Source organism: Rhinopithecus bieti, unplaced genomic scaffold (genome assembly GCF_001698545.2).
Source record: "Rhinopithecus bieti isolate Rb0 unplaced genomic scaffold, ASM169854v2 scaffold_34521, whole genome shotgun sequence".
Lineage (NCBI taxonomy): Eukaryota > Metazoa > Chordata > Mammalia > Primates > Cercopithecidae > Rhinopithecus > Rhinopithecus bieti.
This window is the reverse complement of record NW_016814732.1, coordinates 551,425-576,200: the sequence shown is the minus strand read 5'-3', so window position 1 is coordinate 576,200 and position 24,776 is coordinate 551,425. Positions and strand designations below refer to the sequence as shown.

Sequence of the window (24,776 nt, the reverse complement as noted above, 5' to 3'; positions counted from 1 at the left end):
AAAAAAAAAAAAAAAAAAAAAAAAGTGTTTATTTCTCATATTCTTTATTTAACATGTGACAATTCCCTTCCTTGTGAGCATAAATAAATATTAAATTCCACAACTGCCACAGAGAAACAAGCACAAAAGGAAATGATGTTTTTCTAAGATAATTCACTTTCAAATGAATGAATACTACTGTGAGGTGCTTAATAAATCTAAAACTAGTGACAAAATAGGAGGAATTTTTAGAGAAAAAATTGATCAGTACTATGCAAAAAATGACTCACATAAGAATACAAAATGTCAGAGAAGCAAAAAATAACACAGGTAAGAAATAGACGCTAAAGGAATATTTTAAAAAGACAAAGTCACAGGAAAATTAATTTCCTTAAGGAATAAAGATCTATTTTCCTTGGCATTGTGCACTTAGAAATGTACTCTTCTGGGTTGCTTAAGAATCCTTTAATCCTTGTGATGGACATATATGGCTACTCAATATCCAATCCACCTTCTCATTTCCTGTCAGCACCCAGTTTTCCTTTTGGGGAACACCCTGCTGACATTGTATAAGAGTCGTAGGGCTCAGATCAGAATTTCTTCCATAGTGCTACTAGTAGATCCACATCAACACCTCAAAAAAGGATTATTTCACTAATTGTGAAAACTGGTGCTCTCTCCCTGTATCTGAATAAGCAAAAAAACAGTGTTTCAATTGCTTCTGACTCATTTTTTAAGGATGTAAGACAAGAATAAACCAAATTATGGAGCAAGGCAGAACCAATGGACTATCAGAGAAACAGACCTGTGGTTCTGATAAATCCAGGGCTTAAAGAGACTTGGCAGTGATAAAAGCCAATAGAATATATTTAGACCAGGTTAAGCTGTATAATTGTAACTTAAAGTTTACAATACACCTTCCTGTAAAAACATAGTTAACAACCAAAGCATCTTCCCCCACTGCAAGAGATAAGAGTGTCTCACTCCACTGCCTAGGCTAGAGTGCAGTGCCACAATCATAGTTCACTGCAGCTCTGAACTCCTGGTCTCCAGTGATCCTCTTGCCTCTGCCTTCCAAATCACTGGGATTACAGGCCTCATGAGCCACTGCACTCCCCAAACTCCAAAGTACCTTTAATTGATGCCTTTTATTTAGCTATTGTTGTGTATGTTGGGTCGGGATATTTTTCAATTTAAACACTCCTAATCTTATCCTTCCTAGTATTTTAAGGGGATAAAAATCACACATTAATACTATATTTTATTTTTAACAGTGAAATCTATCAAAACTCTTAATAACGTGCTCCTAAACAAAATACCGTTGCTCCACAACATAGGTTTCTGAAGAAGACATACCTTTGAAAGATGTATGTGTGAATATGTGTGTTCCCAAATATAGGACAGTACAAAGGCCACGACCATTGCCTGGGGATTGATTGTCTTGGAATTTGTGAAAGTTATCGGACTGGTGAAAGAACAGCCAAGCCTTTTCTGTGTATATACTTTGGTGCATGAGTAGCATATCATTTCTCCAGGTCAAAGACTTTAAGCTAAGGCATCAAACAAGTTTCTGTACACCCTAAAGAGCAAAAGGAAGGACGCCAGAGACACGTCATTTTCAGTTATTACTAACTTCCTGAATCAGTAAGATTCACTGAAGAATTGGAGAACAATAAACTTTGCTTTTGAGATTTTTGTTTTAGAATAATATAACAACAAGCTTAGAAAGTACTTGAATTGGTCTTCATCTGACAAGAATGACACAAGTCTCTACAGTGCAAAACTAAACAAAATATTCCCTCTCCCTGCCCTGCTTAATTTGTTTAACCAACAGATGATAATGGAGGCATAATGGAAACCAGCAATCAGTTGATACACTTCAAGTGTGAAATGCAAAACTTTTCTTTACTCTGGATTTGTAATATGCAATTGCTTCTTTCATATTCTATATCAAGGCAGGATAAATTTACCATCCAGTCAAACACATTTCTTCTCCAGTCACAGTATCATTGTCCCCATGTAGGTTGACACCATTTATATCTTGAAACTAATTTATTCCCTGCCTCCACGCAGCTGTCAAAATGACCTAAATGAGACACAAAAATTGCCACGCTACTCCCCTGTGTAAAATCTTTCTAACCTCGCAGGGGTTACAATTACCAGCAACATAAAATCCAAGCTCCTCTTTCCCTGGTCTGGTTCCTAATTCCTTTTTCAACTTCACCTCTTGCCAAACTCTAAATTCCTGCAACATATAGAGGCACATATCATGCCTCTGTTCACGTAGGATCCTCCATCTGGAACCTCACACCTCACTTTCATCTCAGCCTGGTTGAATTTGACTTATCCTTTAGCCTCCAAGTTAGGGGCATAACTCTGTGGTCAAGGGAATAGCTTTCAAATCTGCCAGAGTGGTGTTTGAATGCCCCCTCACTACATATGATCTGTATGAACTCAGTCAAGTTATTCAACCGGCCCAAGCTCAACTGCCCTATCTGTAAAACAGGGGCAATAATACCTATTTATAAGGTTGCTTTGAAGATTAATTGAGATATTTACAAAGTGTGTAGAAGAGTACCTGACACACAGCAAGTTCATTATTAATGTGTATAACTAAGTATTATTGTCACCTGCCATGGAAAGACTTTCCTGATACCACCACTCTGGCTGTAGAAGAGACCTCTTCTCCATTCCTTTATAGTATTTTATTGAAAATTATATCAAAGCAATTATAACATTGTAACATTATTATCTTTTATAAAATGGTTTTTTAAATTTATCGTAAATTTTCTCAGTAATACAACCACACTTATTTCATTTTTGCATGCCCATGGCTTAATACAGTGTCTGACACATAGTAAACATCCAGCTAATATTTGTTGAGTGATTAATAAATGATATGGTTTGGCTCTGTGTCCCCAGCCAAATCTCATCTTGCGGTGTAATTCCCATAATCCCCATGTGTAAAGAGAGAGACCAGGTGGAGGTGACTGAATCATGGAGGCGGTTTCCCCTGTGCCATTCTCGTGATAGTGAGTGAGTTCTCACGAGATCTTATGGTTTTAAAAGGGGCTCTTCCCCTTTCACTCTTTCACTCAGTACTTCTCCTTCCTTGTGGAGAAGGTGCTTTGCTTTTCCTTTTGTCTTCTTCCATGACTGCAAGTTGTCTGAGGTCTCCCCAGCCATGCTGAACTGTGAGTCAGTTAAATTTCTTTCCTTTATAAATTACCTAATCTCAGCAGTTCTTTATAGCAGTATGAAAATGGGCTAATATACTTAACAATGAATGCAGATTTCTCAGAATAAAATAAATATATGTACGTAAGTTGTTACAGATAGCCATTGCTACACACACACACACACACACACACACACACACAACACATCAAAATTTACTGAATTTAAGCAAGGAGACATTTATCTTTTTCAGGAACCTGCAATTTGGGCTGTGCTGATGGGGAAAGCTCTTCCCTGCTCTCCTTGGCAAAATCTGTGGTAGCTCAGAAACTAAATGCTGGAAAAATGCGAAGGCTTGCTGAGTCCATATGTCTGGTGGTTGTTGCTGGGTGTCACCTTAGCAAAAGGCATATAATTAAGGTCACTTGTTAGTTGACTTTAAAATAGGGAGATGATCTGAGTGCCTTAATCTAATCACATGAATCTTTTTAAAACAGAAAATTTTCTCTGGCTGGTGGCTGGCGGCAGAAGAAGAAGTGAGATATCTGAAGCTCAGTGGGGATTTGATGTACCATGGCTAGCTTTAAGATGGAGAGGGCCACATGCCAAAGAATGTGAGTAGCCGCCAGGAGAGCTGCCCCCTGATGACAGCCAACTAGGAAATGTGTATCTCAGTGCTACATGGAACTGAATTCTGCCAGCAGCCTGAATGAACTCAGAAGTAGATATTACCCTAGAGGTTCCATGTAAAAGTGCGGGCTGACTAGATCCCGGATTTCAGCCTTGTGAAATGCTAAGCTGAACCATGCTGTACTTACACCCTCTATAACTGTGAACTAATGAATCTGTATTGCTTGAGGTGCTACATTTGTGGTAATTAGTTCCATAGCAATACAAAACTAAAATAATGGAGTTTCTGGGGAAAGTATTCAAACAAGAAATACTGCTATGGCCATTTTAGAACTACCACATAAGTATCTATTCAGAGTATTTGGGTTTGTAATGTTTCTGCTTGAAAATAAATACTTTAAAAGTTATTACCATTAAAAGAGTCTTTGAACTTAAGGCTAATTTTAACGTAACTTTTACAAATTACCATAAATTATGATACAAGAGTCTCAGTCTGATTCATTTTTGAGGCTCTGAAAGAGGAGATTTATCCAGATTCTTAACCAGGATCAAGATTTAGACAGAAGGCTACCTCTGGGCCTGCCTGGAGGTCAGCTCTTAGATGCTGTTGTGGTTAAACTCTGTCCCCACCAGAAAGATATGCTGAAGTCTTAATGCCCAGTACCTCAGAATGTGACCTTATATGAAAATGGGGTCTTTACAGAGATAACCATATTAAAATGAGGTCATTAGGTTGGGCCCTCATTTAATATTACTGGTGTTTTATAAAAAGGGAAATTCCAAACACAGAGAGAGACATGCACAGACAGAAGCCTACGTTAAGAGACACAGGGAGAACACCATATGGCAGAGATTGGTGTGATGCAGCTACAAGCCAAGAAATGCCATAGACTGCCAGGAAACAAGCAGAAGCTAGTAGGGGGGAATAGAACAGATTCTCCATCCTGGTTCCCAGTGAAAATCAACTTTGCCAATTGAACTTCTAGCCTCCAGAACTGTAAGATAATGATTTCCGTTGTTTAAGCCACTCAGTTTCTGGAAGCCCTAGAGAACTAATACAGATGGTAAAAGGGAGTGGGCTGCTTCAGCAAGAAATGCCTAAAAAAGTATAAGTTGTTTTGAACTTAAGAAATGAGCAAAGACTGAGTTTTGAGGTAAACGGCAGAAAAAAACTAGATTGCCTTGAAGAGATTGTTGGTAAAAAGTATGGATGTTAAAGGAGAGTCTGTGGAGAGTTCATAAAGAGGAAAGCTGCAGAGAAAGCTTCTATCATCTTAGATCATACATCATCACGAACAATGTTGTTAGAAATATGAATGTTAAAGATGGTGGGGTATCAGACAAAAATGAGGATCATTTTATTGGAAACTGGAGAATAGGTGATCCATGTTAATGGAAACTGAAGAAAAGCTGACAGAATTTGGTTGAATTGTGTTCTGTAGAGTGGAAAGAACGTATCCATGATGAACTTTTTATATTTAGTTGAGGAGACTTTTAAACAAAGTATTGAAGGTGCAGCCTGGTTTCTCCTTGTTGTTTACAGTAAAATACGAGAGGTAAAAGATAAACTGAAGAAGGAATCCTGCCTGAGTTTTCCTGCAGATTTTGAATTTCCCGCAGATTTTGGACTCAAGAGAGCAATATCAACTCTTATCTGAATTTCTAGACTGCCATCCTGGTCTACAAATTTCTTACTTGCTAGCTTCCACAATCGTGTGAGTCAACTATTTAAAATTTTAAATATGATCTCTTTCTCTGTCTCCATATGCAAGTGCATGCCATGCATGGCTATAAATATATAGACATATATATATACATTGTGTGTGTGTGTGTGTGTATAGCCAGTATATATACCTAGCATGTCAGACAGTGTGTGAAGCACCTTGAAAAATAATGTGAGCAGCCATTGTATCCAATATTTCTGGCTCAGATAGATTGGAGAATAACATTGCTGTTAGAAGGTTTTTAATATTCAATATCTCATAGGTAGTTATAAGTGGAGTTTAGGGAAAATGATTCAGGTCTAGAGTTCTGGAAACCATCTGTAAACAATTTTTTTTTAAAACTGTGGTACTAGATAACTTTTTGAAGTCAGAGGGTAGGAAATAAAGTTGTTGAGAAAAGAAGAGAGAATAACTCAATACACTTGAGGGTACCCTTTTGTGAAACATGCCTTGAGGAAACAGAATAGCCTGTATCGATTTGTTCTTAACATTTTTCAAAAATTACCTCTAAGCATCTGTATTAGTCAATGTTCTCCAGAAAAACAGATGACGACCCCAGTCTCTTTAAGTTTCAGTCTGGGAAAGCTCAAAGATGCCAAAAGAATCTGTTTGTTCCAGCCAACACCTTATTTTGGTGCTAATTTTTTATAATTCTTCCCTAATGCTGACTAATCTCCCTTTTAAATCAAAAGAAATCAAAGGCTAAATGAATCACATTTTTTATTCATTATGTTGATACTGTTAGTTTTTAATGGGTCATTATGCTGTTTCAATTTATATTAATCATATAATGTTTTCTATTTTAAAATTCATTTACATATAAAAGGTAGGTTAATTTTAAAAAATTAAGTATATAAGAGAAATAGGAAGATTGATAAAATACTCTTCCTGACTAAACTATAGCCAGGTTCCTCTGATCCCTTTTACTGGCAAAGCCTCCACTTTGGCCTATAAAAACTACAGACTCTCAGCACAACTGATTTCATCCACATCCTCCCCTCTCTCACCCCTACACACATATCAAAAGACTTGAACAAACACTAATATAGTTTCTAACAGCTCAAGGTTGCATTCTTAAGATGAAATTTGGAGTTATCCTGGACTTATCCCTCTCTCTACATCAAATTAATCTTGTTAATTTTGTCTCCAAAATGCCTACTAATCATGTCTTCATTCTCTGCCATTGATTCACCCAGGACTGTACTGTATCTTACCTAGACTATTAAAATAAAATACTCTCTTTTCCTTTTGATTCTCATGACCTTACTTGACTTCTTTTCAATCCATTTTATACACCATTGTTAGAGAAAGCCCCCTAGAGCAAAAAACTCTTTTACTTCCTTCCTTACAATGGTTTCTACATAGATTAATGGTGAAATGCTAACTAGTAAGTCCCTGTTCAAAGCCCTTCACGAAGTGATACAAACTCTTCTTTCTGTGATTCCTCCTCTACCCCACACACTTTCTATTTTGATATGAAAATATTTGTAAAGATCCAATTTTATGTTCAAAATTTGAAAAAATATAAAAGTCTAAAAAACTCAGAATAATTTAAAATGGGCCTCAAAATGAACTGAAAGATGTATTTTATACCGCAGACACACGGTGGCACCATTTTAGCAGCCTAACAGCAATACTAGAGAACCTTTGTTAATATTGTGTGATTATGCTCTAAAATTGTGCAAGCGCTTTAAATGGCTAATGTGATACTACTTTAATCATTTATTAATGGTATTGTTAGTGCTAAAAATGCTCCACAATATCATTAACTTTGAAAAAGAATTTAGAGGAGATAGTTATTTATAGATTGTTTTTATTACTCCTTTGTTATGGGCTGAATTGTGTCAGCACTTCCATGTTCATATGTTGATGTTCAAACCCCCAGTATCTCAGAATGTGACTGTATTTAAAGATAGGGTCTTTAATGAGAAAATTAATTTAAAGTTATTAGGATTGGCCCAAATCAAAGATGACTCAAAAATGAACTGAAAGATGTATTTTATACTGTAGACACATGGTGGCACCATTTTAGCAGCCTAACAGCAATACTAGAGAACCTTTTTAAATATTGTGTGATTATGCTCTAAAGAAAGTATATAATTTTCTGATAAGAAAAATATCAGAAATGTCAGCCTTATAAGATACTGCGGTTTTCTAAAGTGTAGGACAAATAGCTGTGGAGGCACCAAGATAGATTTAGGTGAGATATAGACATGGTATCAAGGACACTGTGTCATTCAGATAAAGTTTTTCTTTCACTTATTTCTGGTAAGAAAATTAGGAAACAGACATGTATAGAGGGAAGACCCTGTAAGAAAACAGAAGGTACTGATCTACAAGCCAAACAGAGAGGTCTCAGAAGAAACCAGCTGTGCTGATTGATCTCAAACTCTTAAGCCTCCAGAATTGTGAGAAAATAAATGTCTACTGTTTAAACTACCAAGTCAGTCTGTGGTATTTTGTCATGGAAGCCCTAGTAAACTCATATTCCCTTCAGTATATTTACAAATATAGAAACCATACAACAGTTGTGGATTAATGTACTATATAGGAGTGCAATCTCCATATTATATATGTATTCTTACAGAGAAACTGAGCCTTGATTTATGAGTTTATAAATTATTTGAACTTTTCAGAAATCCTTGCCTCAAATAAAATGCCACTGTCCTGAATGTCGGCCGTGTTCTCCACTGACTATTAACCCAATATATTGTGTGTTTTTCCTCATTTGTATCCTTGCTCAGCTGAGCCGAGTTTAATGGAGTGGTTAAGGGTGCAGGCTCTAGAGACAGACTGTGTGGACTCACAGCCCCAGTTCATCACTAACTGTGACTCTAGGCAGTTATTTAAAAAGCGTGAGCCACATTTTTCTTGGAAATCTATAAAACAGATATTAAAAGTGCCAGCAATAGAGGGCTCTGTGAAGATCAAAAGAATTGACACAAAGTATGTAGAATAGTACTGGGAACTGAGAAAAACGTGTTATGCTGTCGATTATTCCTCTGCTTAAGTTTCATTCACCTCCTTGGGTAAAAACAAAAAACTGCCTATCCTTCAAAGCCCAGAAAAGATACCTCCTGTTTCTTCTCAAGTTGAATAATAAACTTATGCTGTCAAAGATATTGCAAGACATGAGCTTTAGTTTCCAAAAAATTGGATTCAAATAATTTTTGCATTGATCTATGATGGAATTTTAGACATTTTGCTTAATTTGTTTGAGTTTCCAGAGCTGGTATATAACCTGACACAGTGGAGCTCAGCATTTTTCTAATAAATATGTTTTTCCGTTTGTAGGTTGGGAAATATTATAATATCAGCCTTATAAGATACTGCGGTTTTCTAAAGTGTGGGACAAATACCTGTGGAGGCACCAAGATAGATTTAGGTGAGATATAGACATGGTATCAAGGACACTGTGTCATTCAGATAAAGTTTTTCTTTCACTATTACAATCAATGTTATCGCCCGTTTCCTTTCAGATGCACTTCAAGATTAGCTCAGTCACTGACAACATGGGGAATATATTTCAACCTCAGATTTTAAAAGTGCCATTATTATTTAGACATTAGGTAGAAGGCTAAGTCTCAACGTTGTGCTAATAGTAGCATCGTTTATCCCTGGACTAAGACCTCCGCTCCTGGTCGGGGAATCAGACTGCCTGGGCGGCACTCCAGGCTCCACAGCTCCCCACCTGTGAGCTCCTGGGCAAGTCACTTGGTCCGGATTTCCTGACATAGTATGGGGGAACTGACAGTACACACAACACAGGGCAGTGGTGAGAAACAGACAATGCAAAGGAATTGGCACAGCACTCAACAGACAATATAAGCTAATATATACTCTGCCTACACACCGCGTTTTAGGGTTAATTGAAAGCCACCACTCACGTGACCACTCCCCTGCCCGGCGCCAAGACGCGCTGAGGTCACGACGTTGTGCGGCGCGCAGGCGTCAGCAAGCTCCGCCACCCCGCTCCGCGCCGCGCCGCGCCGCGCCGCGCCTTCGGGGTGCTTTTGGAGCTGGTAATTGGGCAGAGCTACTCGGGATTTATTGTCTTCGCTTCACAGGGTCTGTTTGAGTCATGTCCACCGGACCCTACCCGGGGTACCTTTGAAAACAAACGGGCTCTGTTGCAGTTGCTTGTCGGTACCCTCTGCTGACGCCTCCGTCGCCCGGGTCATGTGGACCCTCGTGAGTCGGGGCTGGGGGTGCGCACGCACTCTCGCGCGGTGGGCCACTGGGGCCGCGCTTGGGCCCGCGCCAAGCTTTGGGGCTGCTCCAGAGTCCTGGCCTACCTGCAGGCTCTACAGCTCCGCAGAATTCAAGGTGACTGCCCCCTGGAATCTGATAGAGCCACGTTGTAAAACATTGGAGTACCCCATGCGATCTTGGAAATGTATAGGACTTTCTGCTTACAGAGAGGCAGAGCAGAGTGTGAGCACTACTCAGGTTCCCGACCCTCCGCCGTTCACTAGTGTGACCTTGGGCAAGTCTCTAACTTCGTAGGTTTTCTCATTTGCAATGTCAAATGTTGATTTGTTTACGCGAGCCACTGGTCGAAGTGCTTTGCGGGTATTCATCTATTTAATTCTCCTAAAAAGTCTCCTGAGAAAGTTGCTAGTAAATATTAATATAACGTCCATTTTCCTGCAAATTAACTAGCTGTGTGGCCTGGGCAAGTTACTTCTTTGTCACTCTCCTGCTTCATTTGTTGAATGCGGAACTAATCAAACATCCAGTGACTAATTGGTGAGATTTGTGTGATGTGAGGAGTGGACTTTTTTAGACTAATACCTAGAATGCAGGAAGTGCTCGATCTGTCTTTGTAGTTTTATTATTTAATTCTACCTCAGCCAGAGCAAACCTGTGTACTTTTGACTCTGGTGGGAGAGGGTGAGAGGTTCCACAACACTGATAATTGTGAATGGATACAGTTTAGGCAGAAAAGTGAGGTGACTGAAGGCAAGCTATAAGTAGGGAGAAAGACAAAACCTTATAATTAATCAACTTTGGCCCTAATATGCCTGTGGTTTCAAAAATGGATTTATATTGCCATTCACAGTTTTAAAGTTGGTGCAGTTCTCTACCTTTTGAACTGAAGGGAAAGAAAATCTACAGGGCAGACATCAGAATTGGCCTTTTTTTGGTGGGGGGGGGCAGACTTTCAGCTATAATTGTGATTTTATTATCTGTCTTATATGGGGCTGTTATAAAAAAACTTAAAGCTCATGTGAATTTTATATTTCATTTTAATTTTATGGTTTTGATGATTGTGAAATATAGAGTTGATTGGAAAGAAATGTTTAGAGTACAAAAAACTGGTATATTTTGCTTGATAACAATCTCTAGCAGTTTGTGATGTGTTTCAGTAAAAACGTTAAAGATGTGTACACGTAAAACCAGGAGTTCCATTTAAAATATTTTAAGTTTTAAGTGAAAGTCTTTTGTTGGATGTCATCTATTTTCTTTCTCACCAGAGAAGCTGCAAAGTAGCAAAGTGGTATCTAAAATAAAATTTTGAGGCTCAGTTAGAAACACAGATTTTTAAATAAATCTGATTCCTGGTTAAATGTGTGATAGGAGCAGAAAATTTCTTTCAGCTTTTCTGTAGCTCCGTTGCCTCAAAAGTTACTGGACAAGGTATTCTCAGGTCTTTAGAAGTTCTAAGTATCTTAAGTTCATTCACGATAATAAATTCAGTTCCTGGTTGGCCCTAAAAATGATGTAGAAATGTTAAGGGATTATTATTTAGCTGTATAGTTACCTTTGACTATTAAACTGATGTTCCTTGTAATATAAACTTAACCGTATATGTCTTTATTCTTAGAATAATAATATAAACAATATAAATGCTAGAAATGATATTGTTCAACTATTAAAAGAATATTCTTTGAATTTTTATACTTGTTTGATAGTATGCAAAATTTATACTCTTAAATATGGTATTTCCCCTTTCTAGGAAAAACTTGACATGTCTAGGTTTCCTGTTGAAAATATTAGAAATTTCAGTATCGTTGCACATGTGGATCATGGCAAAAGTACTTTAGCTGACAGGCTCCTAGAACTTACAGGTATTTCATTTATATTACATACTTAACTGATGGCTGCGAGTTATTGAGAATTACTTTTACTCTTAAATTTTAATTTTATACGTAATATTCTCTTTTTTTAAAAAGCCCAGAGAAATATCAGTGTTTCTGTTTATAGGGACAATTGATAAAACAAAGAATAATAAGCAGGTTCTTGATAAATTACAAGTGGAACGAGAAAGAGGAATCACTGTTAAAGCACAGACAGCATCTCTTTTTCACAATTGTGAAGGAAAGCAGTACCTTTTAAATCTCATTGATACACCGGTAAGTTTAATATTAATTTTGCATTTATTATTGAAGTCAACATTGTGTCAGTAGTGCAGATAGATCCTTGTTTAATTTTTGAACTGAATATTAAGCATCTGCCTTTGCTTTTTGTTTTCTCAGTGTTCTTGTTTTAGTGTCAGTTGTTTCAAAAGTGTAGGGTACAAAAAAGAAACAAGTATTTAACAACTTTTACCAAGTCAATAAATTTGACATAATGCCCTTTCCTAAAACACTACCTCAGATTTACAGGTATCAATATTTTTTGTTTCTCAGGGCCATGTTGATTTTAGTTACGAAGTATCCAGGTCACTTTCTGCTTGCCAGGGTGTTTTACTTGTGGTTGATGCAAATGAGGTAGGCATTTTTCATTTTGTATGATGTGACATGTGATATGACATGACTATTTGGTTGTTTCAAGAGTTTTTCTTTAAAATGTGTTTTGGAAATAGAATTTTGTGTTTGAAAATAGATTTATTACTTATTGAAAATCATATGGTTTCATCCTATTAACTTGAAATATTATTACACTAAAGCATTCTCTGGAATTAACTAGTTTTTAAATTGGAATTGTTCAAAAGATTATTGTATTTTCTTTGAAGTGTGACATCATGTTATCAATGCATCTTACCAAAAAAACCCCACCAACTTTCGCATTTCTTAATCTGAGGTTTCTATAACCATTTTTTAGCAGATCTTGAGAATAAATCATTAGTTTCTGATCATTTTAGGTGATTTTAAGGTGATAATTTGGGAAGTATTAGGTTTTTAAAAAATCAGTAACATTACTAAGCTCTTTTGTGGTGTAAACCATAAAGACATTCAGCAGATGACCATATAAGAGCTGTGAATATACTAAAGTAAGCTTTTGATACATGTTTCTCACAAACTCTTCATTCAAAACCCAGCTTTTTTTAGTGGTGGTGGTGGTGATGGTGTTGTGTTAAGCCTTTCCTGATCCCATCAAGGAAAGTCAGTCTTGACCTTATATAGGCAGTACTGGGCTTTATAAACCGCCTTGATGACTGTGTTCTTTACTAAGCTTTGAGGTCCTTGAGAGTCCACGTTACATCTTTTGTTTCTCCAATGCCTGATGTATTTCCTGGCACAGAAAAGGCCTTCCAATAAATGCTTTCTGAACTGAAACGAAATATTACAGAGAATGATTCAGATGCATGGAAAAATAGCTATCATAGTTGATTTGCCGTGTACCTTTGCTTAAAGGCTTCTTGTCTCAAACTTAGTAGACTGTTTGTTGGCTCACTCTACTTGGTGTGGTTATTGCTTTACCATCAGCGATTTTCATTTTGATCCCAAAGACATAAGTTGGAGAGAAAAGTATGAAGGGTAGCTACGTGGCATTTTGTTTAATTTTATTATTAGCATGATGCAAAATCTCTTGATGAAGATGTGTGGAATGGTCTTAAATTACAAGTTTTGTGATAGATAATAGAATGGTCATCTCAGTGTCTTGTGTCTTGATATTTTCAGGGTATTCAAGCCCAAACTGTAGCAAACTTCTTTCTTGCCTTTGAAGCACAGCTATCGGTAATTCCAGTTATAAATAAGGTAATTAGAATGAGACAACAGTGTTGTTATTTTACTTTCTAAAAGTACAATTAGTGTTTAAATGTCAGTTGTACTATTTATTATATGAGGGATCTCCAGCTGTTTATTAAATATATTGGTGGGATTTATCTCTTTGAATTGTGTGTAACAGAAGTGCAACTTAAACTCACCCTTGCACAGAGTTGAGAAGATAGTTCCCCTGAATTATCTTGCAGTAACTGAGGGCCATTTCTGTAGGGAAGGGATGCAGGGCAGATGAAACATGTTTGTCCGATTAAACCATACATAGGAAAAGAAGAGAAATTTATAATCTAGGAAGAAACAGTACAGCACATGAAGCATGACAATTTAGTGCTAAACTGAGCTCTGTCTATAAACTTCCATTTCATATTTTAAAATTAATTTAGAATCTTAATTTTAAAACCTGCATTGCTTTAAATTATATTTATTGATAATGGAGTTAAGTTTAAAAGAAGGCCATAGGTAGGACAGCTTATTGTCAGACTTAATGTTATATTTAACTTTTAAAATCAGTTCATATGCTGCTTAATTGATAAATTACTACTGATCTCTTCTGCTGCCCTGGGTAGCTAACTGCTTAAGGTTTTTTTGCATGCTCTGCTACCTAACTTCTCTTTTTCAATCATGGTTATTAAATTGTACTGCTAATATAAAGATTATTTTACTGCTTTTGAAAAAATATCATAGAGGGGTCAGTTAGGTTGAAGTGAGTAAGCTTTTAACTACCTCCGAATACTGTTAATATGTAATACATCTTATCATTATTATACTAACACATAATGGATTTTTTTTTTTTTTAAAAGATAGATCTGAAGAATGCTGATCCTGAAAGCGGTTGAAAACCAAATTGAGAAAGTGTTTGATATTCCAAGTGATGAATGTATTAAGGTAAAATACTTTCCTAAAAAGATTATACTTTGAAAAAAGTCGCAGGAAATTAGGCTAAGTGAAATTTCATGGTATTTGATAACCTGACATTATATGCTATTTTTTATAGTTTTGCAAATTTCTTTTACTATTAATTTCCTTTGATCCTTACCAAAATTCCCTTTTATATTGTTGGGACATACAGAAATTATTGGGATGCTGTAGTTAAAGGAACTGAGGCGCAAAGGTTTTAATCACTTTCCTAAGATCATGGGTTTAGTTAGCCAATGTGCCAGAACTAAAACACATGCCTTCTGAAACTCCCTGCGGTATTTCTTGTGTGTCATTTTGCCCAGTGGAAATATTGTCTTTGAAGAGCAGGTTCAAACTAATTTCAAGGCATTTGTGTGTATCATTCTTGGAACTGACAAAACCTATTTTATAAAAAGCTATAGTAGTGCTAGGAAACAATGGATTTTATTTATATCAAAGTTGCTACCATTATAAATTTGAATTTTTGTTTACCTTTTAAATGATGATTTGCTTGTTAAACAGCCACTGCCAAACTGCTATGCTACATGGTAGTGTAAAGTATGTCAGCGCAGCACTGTAATGTTTTTCTTTCAACCTCATTTAATTTTCAAAAGAGCAAGTTATACATGGTTTTATATTTTGGATTGTGTTATATTGAAATGCAATTAACTATTCTGATTTTAATCTTAATAAAATTCATTCAGATTCTTATTTGGTATATGCCAGCTAAGAGTATGGCAGTGAACAAGACAGACAAGACCCCTTCCTTTCTGCAGACAGTCAATAAATAAGTAAACAAAGAAGTAACCATAGGAATTATTGACTAGGATAGAGTTTGTCGAGGAAATTCATTTGACAAATTGTTATTATTCTAGGTGAAATACCATAATGAACAGTGAAAAGTCTTTTTTCTTAGATGTTATGACATGGAATAGCTTAGCAAAAGCATCTCTGATAAACTGAAACATGGAGGAATGAATAATTTTCAGAAAAGCATTCCAAGAAGAGAAAAGAGCATGTGTAAAGGACTTAAATTAGAAAAGATTTGGCATGTTTACTGATCAGAAAGGTAGATTGGATGAGAAGGCTTTGTAGGGGTATGCAGGAATCAAGTTATGCTGGGACTCTTGTGCTAAAGAGCTTGAAAATTATTCTGAGGCAATGGAAGGATTTTAAAGCAAGAGAAACAAATAAATTCAGGTAGCCTTACAGAGAATGAATCAAAGAGGTGTAAGAAGAGATACAGGGAATCCAGGTATGAATAGTAGCCCAGATGTGAAATTATTATATCTTAACTATCCATATGAAAAGAAAAGGAGATTATGATCCAGGAGGAAACAACATAACCCATAAAACATAACAGTTCATTGCTAAACTGAGCACTGTCTACAAACCTCCATTTTCATACTTTAAAATTAATAAATAACCTTAATTTTAAAATCTGCATTGCATTAAATGATGTTTCTTGATTTGGAGTTAAGTATATAAGAAGCACGGCTGCCCAGAGGCAAGATAGCTTGTTGTCAGATACAAGAAATGAACCATACCGTTCATTTGATTTCTTTTTTCCGGTAATGTTAAGCTGCTCTGTATGGGCATAGAAGAAACATAATTGGATGCAGTCAAGGTTGAGGTTTTGCCAGCTGCCTCTAATAAGGAGAGAATAAAAGGGGTTGAACCAGAGTGATTGTAAATGATGGATCTTGGAATCCCATCTGGGAAAGAATAGAAATGGAGTGGAGGGTGGAGCTGATGGACAGCATCAAATAGTATATTCAGTAGTTACAAGTTAAGGACTGTTGTAAAGAAAGTGCTACAGTCTAGAGCAGTAGTTGTCAGTGTTGGGTGGTTTTTGCCCCTGGGCAAATATTTGGAGATATTTTTGGTTTTCACATCTTGGGAAGGATGCTACCAGCATCTTGTGGGTAAATGAGGTGCCCTGGTTGCTGCTGAACATCCTGTAATGCACAGGACGGCCTCCCAAAACAAAGAATTATCTGGCACAAAATGTCAGTAGGGCTGAAACTGAAAATTCCTGGTCTAGAGTGAATGTCAAGGGTAAGAAGTTTGAAATCAGGATTTCAGAGATAGTCCATTTATTACTGGTGATAAAGGTCAGTCATACCATGTGGTTTGAGTGTTGGCTTGCTTTTCTGGTGTGAGAACAGTAAAGTTAGTAGTAAGATGCCTTATGGTTTTATGCCATCCACATATTATTTATTCACACAACAACCTTGAGATTTAGGCAGAATATGAATAATCACTTCATTTTTTAGACGATGAAATTTATACTCTAGGAGATAGATACTGGTGAAATAAATGCTTTCAATGCAGAGACATGATTGTTACCCAGATTTTGAACTCTTAGTCTATTCCTCTTTCAATGCCATAATCAGGACTGTCTTGTAATTCAATTCTAGAACTGTAGAACTACCCAATTGTAATAGAAAAAGAGGTATTTGTCAATATACTGTTTGCTTTGTTCTTTTCCTTTTGCTGTATTTCTCAAATTGATAACTATTGGAATTATTTCTTCCTTCTGATCATAAGTCACAGGTCATCAAGATAGAAAAGTATAGTCAACTTTAAATGCTTATATTTTCACATGTATCTTTTAGATTTCTGCTAAACTTGGAACAAATGTTGAGAGTGTTCTTCAGGCAGTTATTGAAAGAATCCCCCCGTGAGTATTTGGTGATTTTTGTACTAGTTGTCTCTATTTAATAGTTCAAAAACTGTCTATGCTTAATAGTTCAAAGATTTTATCAGCTTGAACTGTTATTTTAGCTTAACGGATGTGGCAAATATTCTTGCAGGGAGTGAGAATAAATTTATTTGCTTTTAGTAAAATATAGAAGGCAAGTACAGTAAAGTAAAGAAAAAGCAAAGATGATTGATGGAGGTCTTTTCATGACAATCATTATAAAATATACCTCAGTACATTGGCAGTAATTTTCCTATGCTTTAAGCTGAATATATTTATAAATAATTTGTTAAAACTGGGGGTTATTAAATCTAATATATTTTATAAAAAGGTCTATTTAGGCTGTTGTGTATCAGACTTTCTCAAGAACTCAAGTACAATATCTAAGTTGAAAACAGGAATTTTATTAAGATTTTAATTTAGTATATATATATTTACTTTTTACTTATATTTACTAGTCCTAAAGTGCATCGCAAAAATCCCCTGAGAGCTTTGGTATTTGACTCCACCTTTGACCAATATAGAGGTGTGATAGCCAATGTAGCATTATTTGACGGAGTGGTTTCCAAAGGAGATAAAATTGTATCTGCACATACTCAAAAGACATACGAAGTTAATGAAGTAGGAGTTTTGAATCCTAATGAGCAACCAACTCATAAATTGTAAGTAATCTGCATTAGTAATTAAAATGCATTTGTATGTGGTTCTATTTCTGCATTTTTCTCAACTTGGTATGCTTAGAATGATCCTCATTTGATAACTTAAAAAAACTATTTAATGCAACTATACAGTAAATGCTCTGTCAGAAGGAATCTTGGGTGAAGGACAATAGAAATGTCAGTTGATACTTTTTTAATTCAAAATGACTAATTATAACTAGGTTTATGATCAAGGGTAGATTGGATCCTATATTGATGTATTTGATGAGACAATGAAAGAGTTAGTTCCCTCCACCCATATCCATGTTGGGTATCATTTTTGACATTTCTTCATAACTAGATTTTCCATTGTAAAGGTGGTATAATAGAAACCTTAATAAATCTTTAGTATAGATTTCATGGTAAAACTTTGATTAAAATTCTTGGGGAGTGGGATTAGCAAGGGTAGTGTGCATTAGAAAAACACATCTGAATTGACTTGTAAAAGAACTATTTATTGAGTGCCTACTCCATATCAGGTACTGATGAGACATGACCTTGGATACATAATTTGAGCCTTGTAAGGTCCTGTTTCCTCATCTGTAGAAATTATTGAACCAGATGTGAACCAAATGTGACTATCAGATCACATTTGAGTGTTTAGTGTTGTATGTCTAAAAACAGCACTATATTGAGTCAAAGTCTATTTTTATTTTACTGAAATATTTTAACATCTATTTATATTCTGCCATATATACTGAACATTATCACATCTTCATTTAAGGTTCTTAAAGCTCATTCTAAGTGTAAATTATTTTAACTTTGTAGGGATTTTTTTTTTTTTAAACTAAGCTTCAACTGAACTCAGGATTCGTTCTTTTGCTAAAGGAGGAACATCAGATGTCCAGTTTGTTGAGAGTTCACATTTTCTTGGATAAAATTTACCTTTTTTTCCTTTGTTAAAGCATGTGCAACACAATTCATTAATAAAAGACATCACAAATAGTGTACTTATTGTAATGCTTTTGTACTTACTAGTTTCACTGTATTTACAATATGCTTTAGAAACTGGTGTTTAAATTGCAAAGGTTGGCAGAATCATGAAAAAGGTGATAGGTTTATAAGTAGAGAGGTCTAATGGATTGTAAGACCTAGTGTGTTCATTTGCTGGCAAGCTTCAGAGTTTGATAATTGATACGTAGCACTTATTTTCAAAGTGTATGGAAAGTTTGGAAAGTGTATGATAGTTTCCTGGGAAGGTAGAACTAATTGTGAGTTATGTGCTTGAAACATTAAAGAAGTAAATATTTGCATATAATAATTTTATTTAGATATGCAGGACAGGTGGGCTATCTGATTGCTGGGATGAAAAATGTCACTGAAGCGCAAATAGGAGATACATTATATTTACATAAGCAACCAGTGGAGCCCTTGCCTGGGTTTAAATCAGCGAAACCAATGGTATTTGCAGGTGAGGAGCTCACAAATTCAAAGGTTGAGAGCCATGATATTTTTAAACTAAAAGTTTGTCTCAGTGGCTAAGGAAAAAATACACATTCTGATTATATTAAATAACCTCTAATTCTAGCATATTGTTTCACTTAATTCTTTGTGCTGTTTATCAGTTTATAATTTCATATGTATGATGAAATTATATGTGGGAGATCATTTAGGATGTGTTAAGAAATAAGCTCTTAAGGAAGAAGCTGTGATGTATAGAATACAGTAATATAAATTTCTTTCTTATTTTTCTAGGGAGTTCATTATTATATTTGAAACATTTTTCTAATTAGGATGTTCTTATTACTGATTATCGTTAGACACTGACTGAGTACCTTCATCTTCGATAGAGTTTCTTTAATATTGTATTGTACTCGTAAACATGACAGAGAATAATGTTGCCTCAAGTATGTATAATTTCAGAATCTATTACTTCCTTTACTTTGGAGAAAGGAAGACCTGATTGAAGGTCATCAGGTTACTCTGTGCCGAGCATCTAACCCTTGATTTTCACCCTACAGTCTCTCACTGGGAATTAGGAACTTTGTTTACTCCTACCTTTAGGCAAAGTCAGTCATCTGGATTTTAGAGGACTTCAGAGTTGTCAGATGAAAGAGAATCAGTAGTGATTCCCATAGTTTTTGTAAGTAAATACCAAAAAGCAAAATTTAACTATGGTTTTAAGTAGATAATCTGCCTTAGAGAATTGAGAGTGGAGTATAGTTTTCATTTCTACTCCTATTTTTATCTAATAATAAAGTTTCATTTGGGTTGTGGGATGTCTTGTGCTTTTGTTTTTGCAATTACAATGTGTTTTCTTAATAGGCCTAATTCCCATGTTTTTTTTTCCTTTTCCCTGTAGTTTTCAAAACATTAAAACATTATTTGGCGTGCCAATCTAGTTATATATTCTTTAAGACTAATGACTTGTAAGATACTTTGAAACCAAATTATCATAAATTTTTAGCAAACCAGTATTTTGTTCCATAAAATACAAGAAAGTAATTTAAAAGGTAAATGACTAATTTGGAACTTGGCAGCACTACACATGTGGTTTGATTGGTCTAGAGGCAGCTTATCACGTGATAATTAGAAATCATTGTATCCCCAGGAATGTATCCTGTAGACCAGTCTGAATATAACAACCTGAAGAGTGCTATAGAAAAACTAACTTTAAATGATTCCAGTGTGACAGTTCATCGGGATAGTAGTCTTGCTCTGGGTGCTGGCTGGAGGTAAGATTCATTCACTATTTTTATAGGAAAGAAAGGTATAAATGGTATATTTTAAAAATATTTTTATAAGGGAGGTTTTTTTTAAAGTATCAAGTATGGGAGGTATAAAATGGTGCATTGTTCTGGAACATTTACTGAAAATAAGTTTATATTAGTGTAAAGTGAACAAAAACAATTTTTATCTGCCTGTTTCACGTTGTGGATTGACATTTAATGGGTAAGTTTTATAGTGATTTAAAATAGATTCCCAATGGAAGATTTTAATCTTATTTAATGAAGTTATGCTAGCATTTAATTATATTGTGAATTCTTTGACTCAATTCCATCCCTCCCTTAAGGTAACAATATGTTCATAAAAAAAAAAAAAAGAAAAAAAATGAGCCCATGGGAAAAAAAATTTTGAAGTTTATCTTTTCCTCTTCCAGGCTAGGATTTCTTGGACTTTTGCACATGGAAGTTTTCAACCAGCGACTGGAGCTAGAATATAATGCTTCTGTTATTTTAACAACCCCTACTGTTCCATATAAAGCTGTACTTTCATCATCAAAATTGATAAAGGTACTTGGTATTTACTACTGTTTTGCATTAGTCTCTTGGAAAAAATAAATGTGTATATATACAATGCAGGAGAAGCTTTTTACTATACCAGTAGCTGATTAAGTATTAAATATTTATTGATTAGTAGTAATAAACATTGAATTACTCTATGCCTAATGAAGAACTTTTTTGAAAACTAATTTATGCAGTATTTTTCTTAACCTGATATAATCTCCACATTATCAAAACTAGTCTATTGCTGATAGTAAAAAGTAAAATTAGTAGTGAAAACAATGTTCTGATTCTAGCACAAAGATAAAAAATGTAATTTTGGTCATAAGTAATTTCTCTCATAAAAAGTGAAGCATTCATTCCGGTGACTGAGAAATTCTAAATTTCAAATCAGTGATGAAGACAATATTGTATTCCATGTAGGTGGCAATCTGTTCATTTTAAGCAAATAATAATTTTGGCAATCTAAATATTTTCCAACAAAATTAACTATTAAACTATAATGTTTTATAAATGTCAGGTTAAAATGTATTTTTTGTCATACTTTTTCTAAATGGTCCGTGAAATATGTTTAGTAAATATCAATAATTGGAATATATTGTTTACTAATACTTATTAATACTGAATGATTTCAGCGGGAGAGATTTTAAAATATAAAGCAAACAAGAAAAATGATCATTATATTAAGATTTATTTTAAGTATTACTGATTTTCTAATTTTAGGAATATAGAGAAAAGAAATTACAATTATCAATCCTGCACAATTCCCCGATAAATCAAAAGTAACAGAATATTTGGAGCCAGTTGTTTTGGGCACTATTATCACACCAGATGAATACACTGGAAAAATAATGATGCTTTGCGAGGTATAACTGTAATACAATTTAATACAAAATTAGGTTTTAGTCCTCTGAAATAGTGATTTCCAACTTGTTTTAAAAGATTTCTTTCTGCTGAGCATACTGAATTTAATGAGATTTTCATATGTGTATATATATATCTGTCTGTATCTGTACACATAGATATAGATATGTATACTTTTAAAATTATTTTGATTTCAAATAAAAATGTTTCTGATAATTTACTGATTCGTATTTTAGCCAAAGGAAAGAAATTGATAATTAGCTAAATGATAATTTCTTTTCGCCTTTTTGAGTAGTTTGAAAGATGATTATAGTACTTCAAGGACCATAAATTGAAAGGACTCCCATTTTGTTTTAGTCTCTCATGCATTGGTAATAAATGATTTATCACAAATGGTAGTAATTATATTCGTTTAAAAAATACTTATCTGAAATACTCAGATACATATTGGAAAGTGTCAAATGTGACTTGAGTTTTTAATTAGGTAAAAACTAGATTGTAATCTTGGTCTTACAACTTTTAATTCTCTGGACCTAATTATTTATAAAACAAGAAATTAGGATTTTTGACTTTAGTTACATTTGATTTACTGTTAAATGAAATAGTGTTTATTTTATTATTATTTTTTTTTGAGACGGGGTCTCGCTCTGTCGCCCGGGCTGGAGTGCAGTGACTGGATCTCAGCTCACTGCAATCTCCACCTCCTGGGTTTGCGCCATTCTCCTGCCTCAGCCTCCCGAGTAGCTGGGACTACAGGCGCCCGCCACCTCGCCCGGCTAGTTTTTTGTATTTTTTAGTCGAGACGGGGTTTCACCATGTTAGCCAGGATGGTCTCGATCTCCTGACCTCGTGATCCGCCTGTCTCGGCCTCCCAAAGTGCTGGGATTACAGGCTTGAGCCACTGTGCCCGGCCAATAGTGTTTATTTTAAAATATAAAATTGTTAGATAAAGATTAAAAGCTTTGGTAGCAAGCCTAAGGTAATTGAAATATAAAATGTTTCTCCCTGGATTATAAATACTGCCTATAAGGTTTTTACTAGACCATTAGAGAAATACATTATTCCTCAGTATTTGAGTAGGTTATCATTAAACCCATTTTCTTCCTTCCCTTTTTAGGCTCGAAGAGCAGTTCAGAAGAATATGATATTTATTGATCAAAATAGAGTTATGCTTAAATATCTCTTTCCTTTGAATGAAATTGTGGTAGATTTTTATGACTCTTTGAAATCCCTATCTTCTGGATATGCTAGGTAAAAAATTAATGAGAACCTAAGATGCCTGACCGTTTTTGAAATATTGATGAGCAAGAGTACACTAATTCTTTATTTAGTAATTTCAGCTTTCTTGAAGATAGTTGAGAATCATACGCTAAGGTTAGAATGACTTGGAACAACCTTATAGGTGTTACAGACTACTTGTGATTTGCTTATAGGAGAAAAATTTCCTTTGATTTATTTTCTAACTTTTATTTCTCTTAGCAAAAAAAGTTACTCTCCTTTTCATGAAGAGTTGTATTCCTTGTCTGTTAAGAATTAGACCTAATTTCAAAAATTTACTGTAACCTCAGTGGCACTTTTAAAATATATTTGTATGTTATGCAATCTCAAGAGCATCTATTTACATTTGAAAAATAAAAGTGCATATTCAGTCTGTAAAAAATGTTAAGCGTGCCCCTCCATTAGTGAACACTTTAATAATTTAGTCTTTCTAGGAACAGGTTGTCCACATCATGAAAACCATTGTGTATCTCATAGGAGTACATGGAGAAAACCAGATAAAATGAAAGAAGAGTTACTATTAAATAACAAATAAGGAACTCAGGGCATGGCATTCTGAGAGGCTGTTTTCTTGTCGTCGTTGTTGTTGGGGCATATCACTCTAGATACCCCCACTATGCCCTAAAATATTATGTTACAGGATAGTATATAGTAGAAAATAGATATGAAACATGGGGAAGCAGAAGGGGAAAAATGAACATTGACATCTATAGAACTCCCACACAGTGCATGAATATTAATGTTAACGTGCAGAGACAAATTTCAGTGTTTAATGAACATGCTACAGTGACTTGGAATTTTAACTTTATTTAATCATCTTGTCAGTGAAGAGAGTTAGCATATATAATTCTTCTTACCAAGGAATCTTCATGTTCCTTTGTATTGAGAATTTTTTTCTACTTTGTCACCCAGTTTTTTTTTTTTTTTTCTTTTATGTCTTCTTTCAGACAAGACCTTGAGCAAGTAAGTGGCTATGGAATTTAAAGTAAAATGAATTGGGGGGCATATTAAAATTACTAGAGTTGAAAGGAAGATTACTAGGTTTAATGTTTATAAATATTTTAACAGAAGTCTGTCAATTTTAGTTTGCATTTGGGTACTACTTTCTGAATTATAAGTGGTCTTAAAAACCCTTTTCATTTGGAAACTTAAATACATTTTGAATTTAATGAGAGAACATGATTTTGAACTACATAAAATAAAATATTCCAGCTTCCAGCATTAAGGTAATTGTTATGTTCAAGATGGATGTTTTACATATGCAGTCAATTCCACACTTAACAGAGTCATCATAGGCTATGAATTAAGATCAGGGAAAAATTTATTTCATACCAGGAGGCAAGAATCAACTGCAACTAGGTCAGATGAGCAGGGAGTCCTGTGTTATACAAGAACTGTAGTGGTGTCTAATCAAACAGGCATTTGCCCTCAACCCATAACCCCAGTAGCTTTTTGGAATTGCAGATGTGTTTCCTGCATTCTAAGGGAACATCAGAATACCTGTGTTTTCTTTATTATTATTATTATTATACTTTAAGTTCTAGGGTACATGTGCATAACGTGCAGGTTTGTTACATATGTATACTTGTGCCATGTTGGTGTGCTGCACCCATCAACTCGTCAGCACCCATCAACTTCGTCATTTACATCAG

The 24,776-nt window shown here is 35.0% G+C and overlaps 2 protein-coding genes across 2 annotated transcripts in view; one reads left to right on the top strand and one right to left on the bottom strand.

Moving 5' to 3' along the window:
• Window positions 1–9,416, bottom strand: part of YIPF7 (Yip1 domain family member 7) — a 56,505-nt gene extending 47,089 nt beyond the window's left edge. The window contains exon 1 of the mRNA XM_017851846.1: window positions 9,364–9,416. The gene's annotated coding sequence lies outside the window, so the exon portion shown is untranslated. The remainder of the gene's footprint in view (window positions 1–9,363) is intronic.
• A 12-nt stretch (window positions 9,417–9,428) lies between these two features.
• GUF1 (GTP binding elongation factor GUF1) overlaps window positions 9,429–24,776 on the top strand; it is a 21,946-nt gene continuing 6,598 nt past the window's right edge. The window contains 14 exon segments of the mRNA XM_017851845.1: window positions 9,429–9,836; window positions 11,470–11,581; window positions 11,718–11,866; window positions 12,143–12,223; window positions 13,358–13,435; window positions 14,260–14,286; window positions 14,288–14,344; window positions 16,975–17,039; window positions 17,519–17,722; window positions 19,030–19,169; window positions 20,310–20,433; window positions 20,859–20,991; window positions 21,714–21,848; window positions 22,964–23,097. Of these exon segments, the coding sequence (XP_017707334.1) occupies window positions 9,690–9,836; window positions 11,470–11,581; window positions 11,718–11,866; window positions 12,143–12,223; window positions 13,358–13,435; window positions 14,260–14,286; window positions 14,288–14,344; window positions 16,975–17,039; window positions 17,519–17,722; window positions 19,030–19,169; window positions 20,310–20,433; window positions 20,859–20,991; window positions 21,714–21,848; window positions 22,964–23,097 (1,586 nt within the window). The 5' untranslated portion in view covers window positions 9,429–9,689.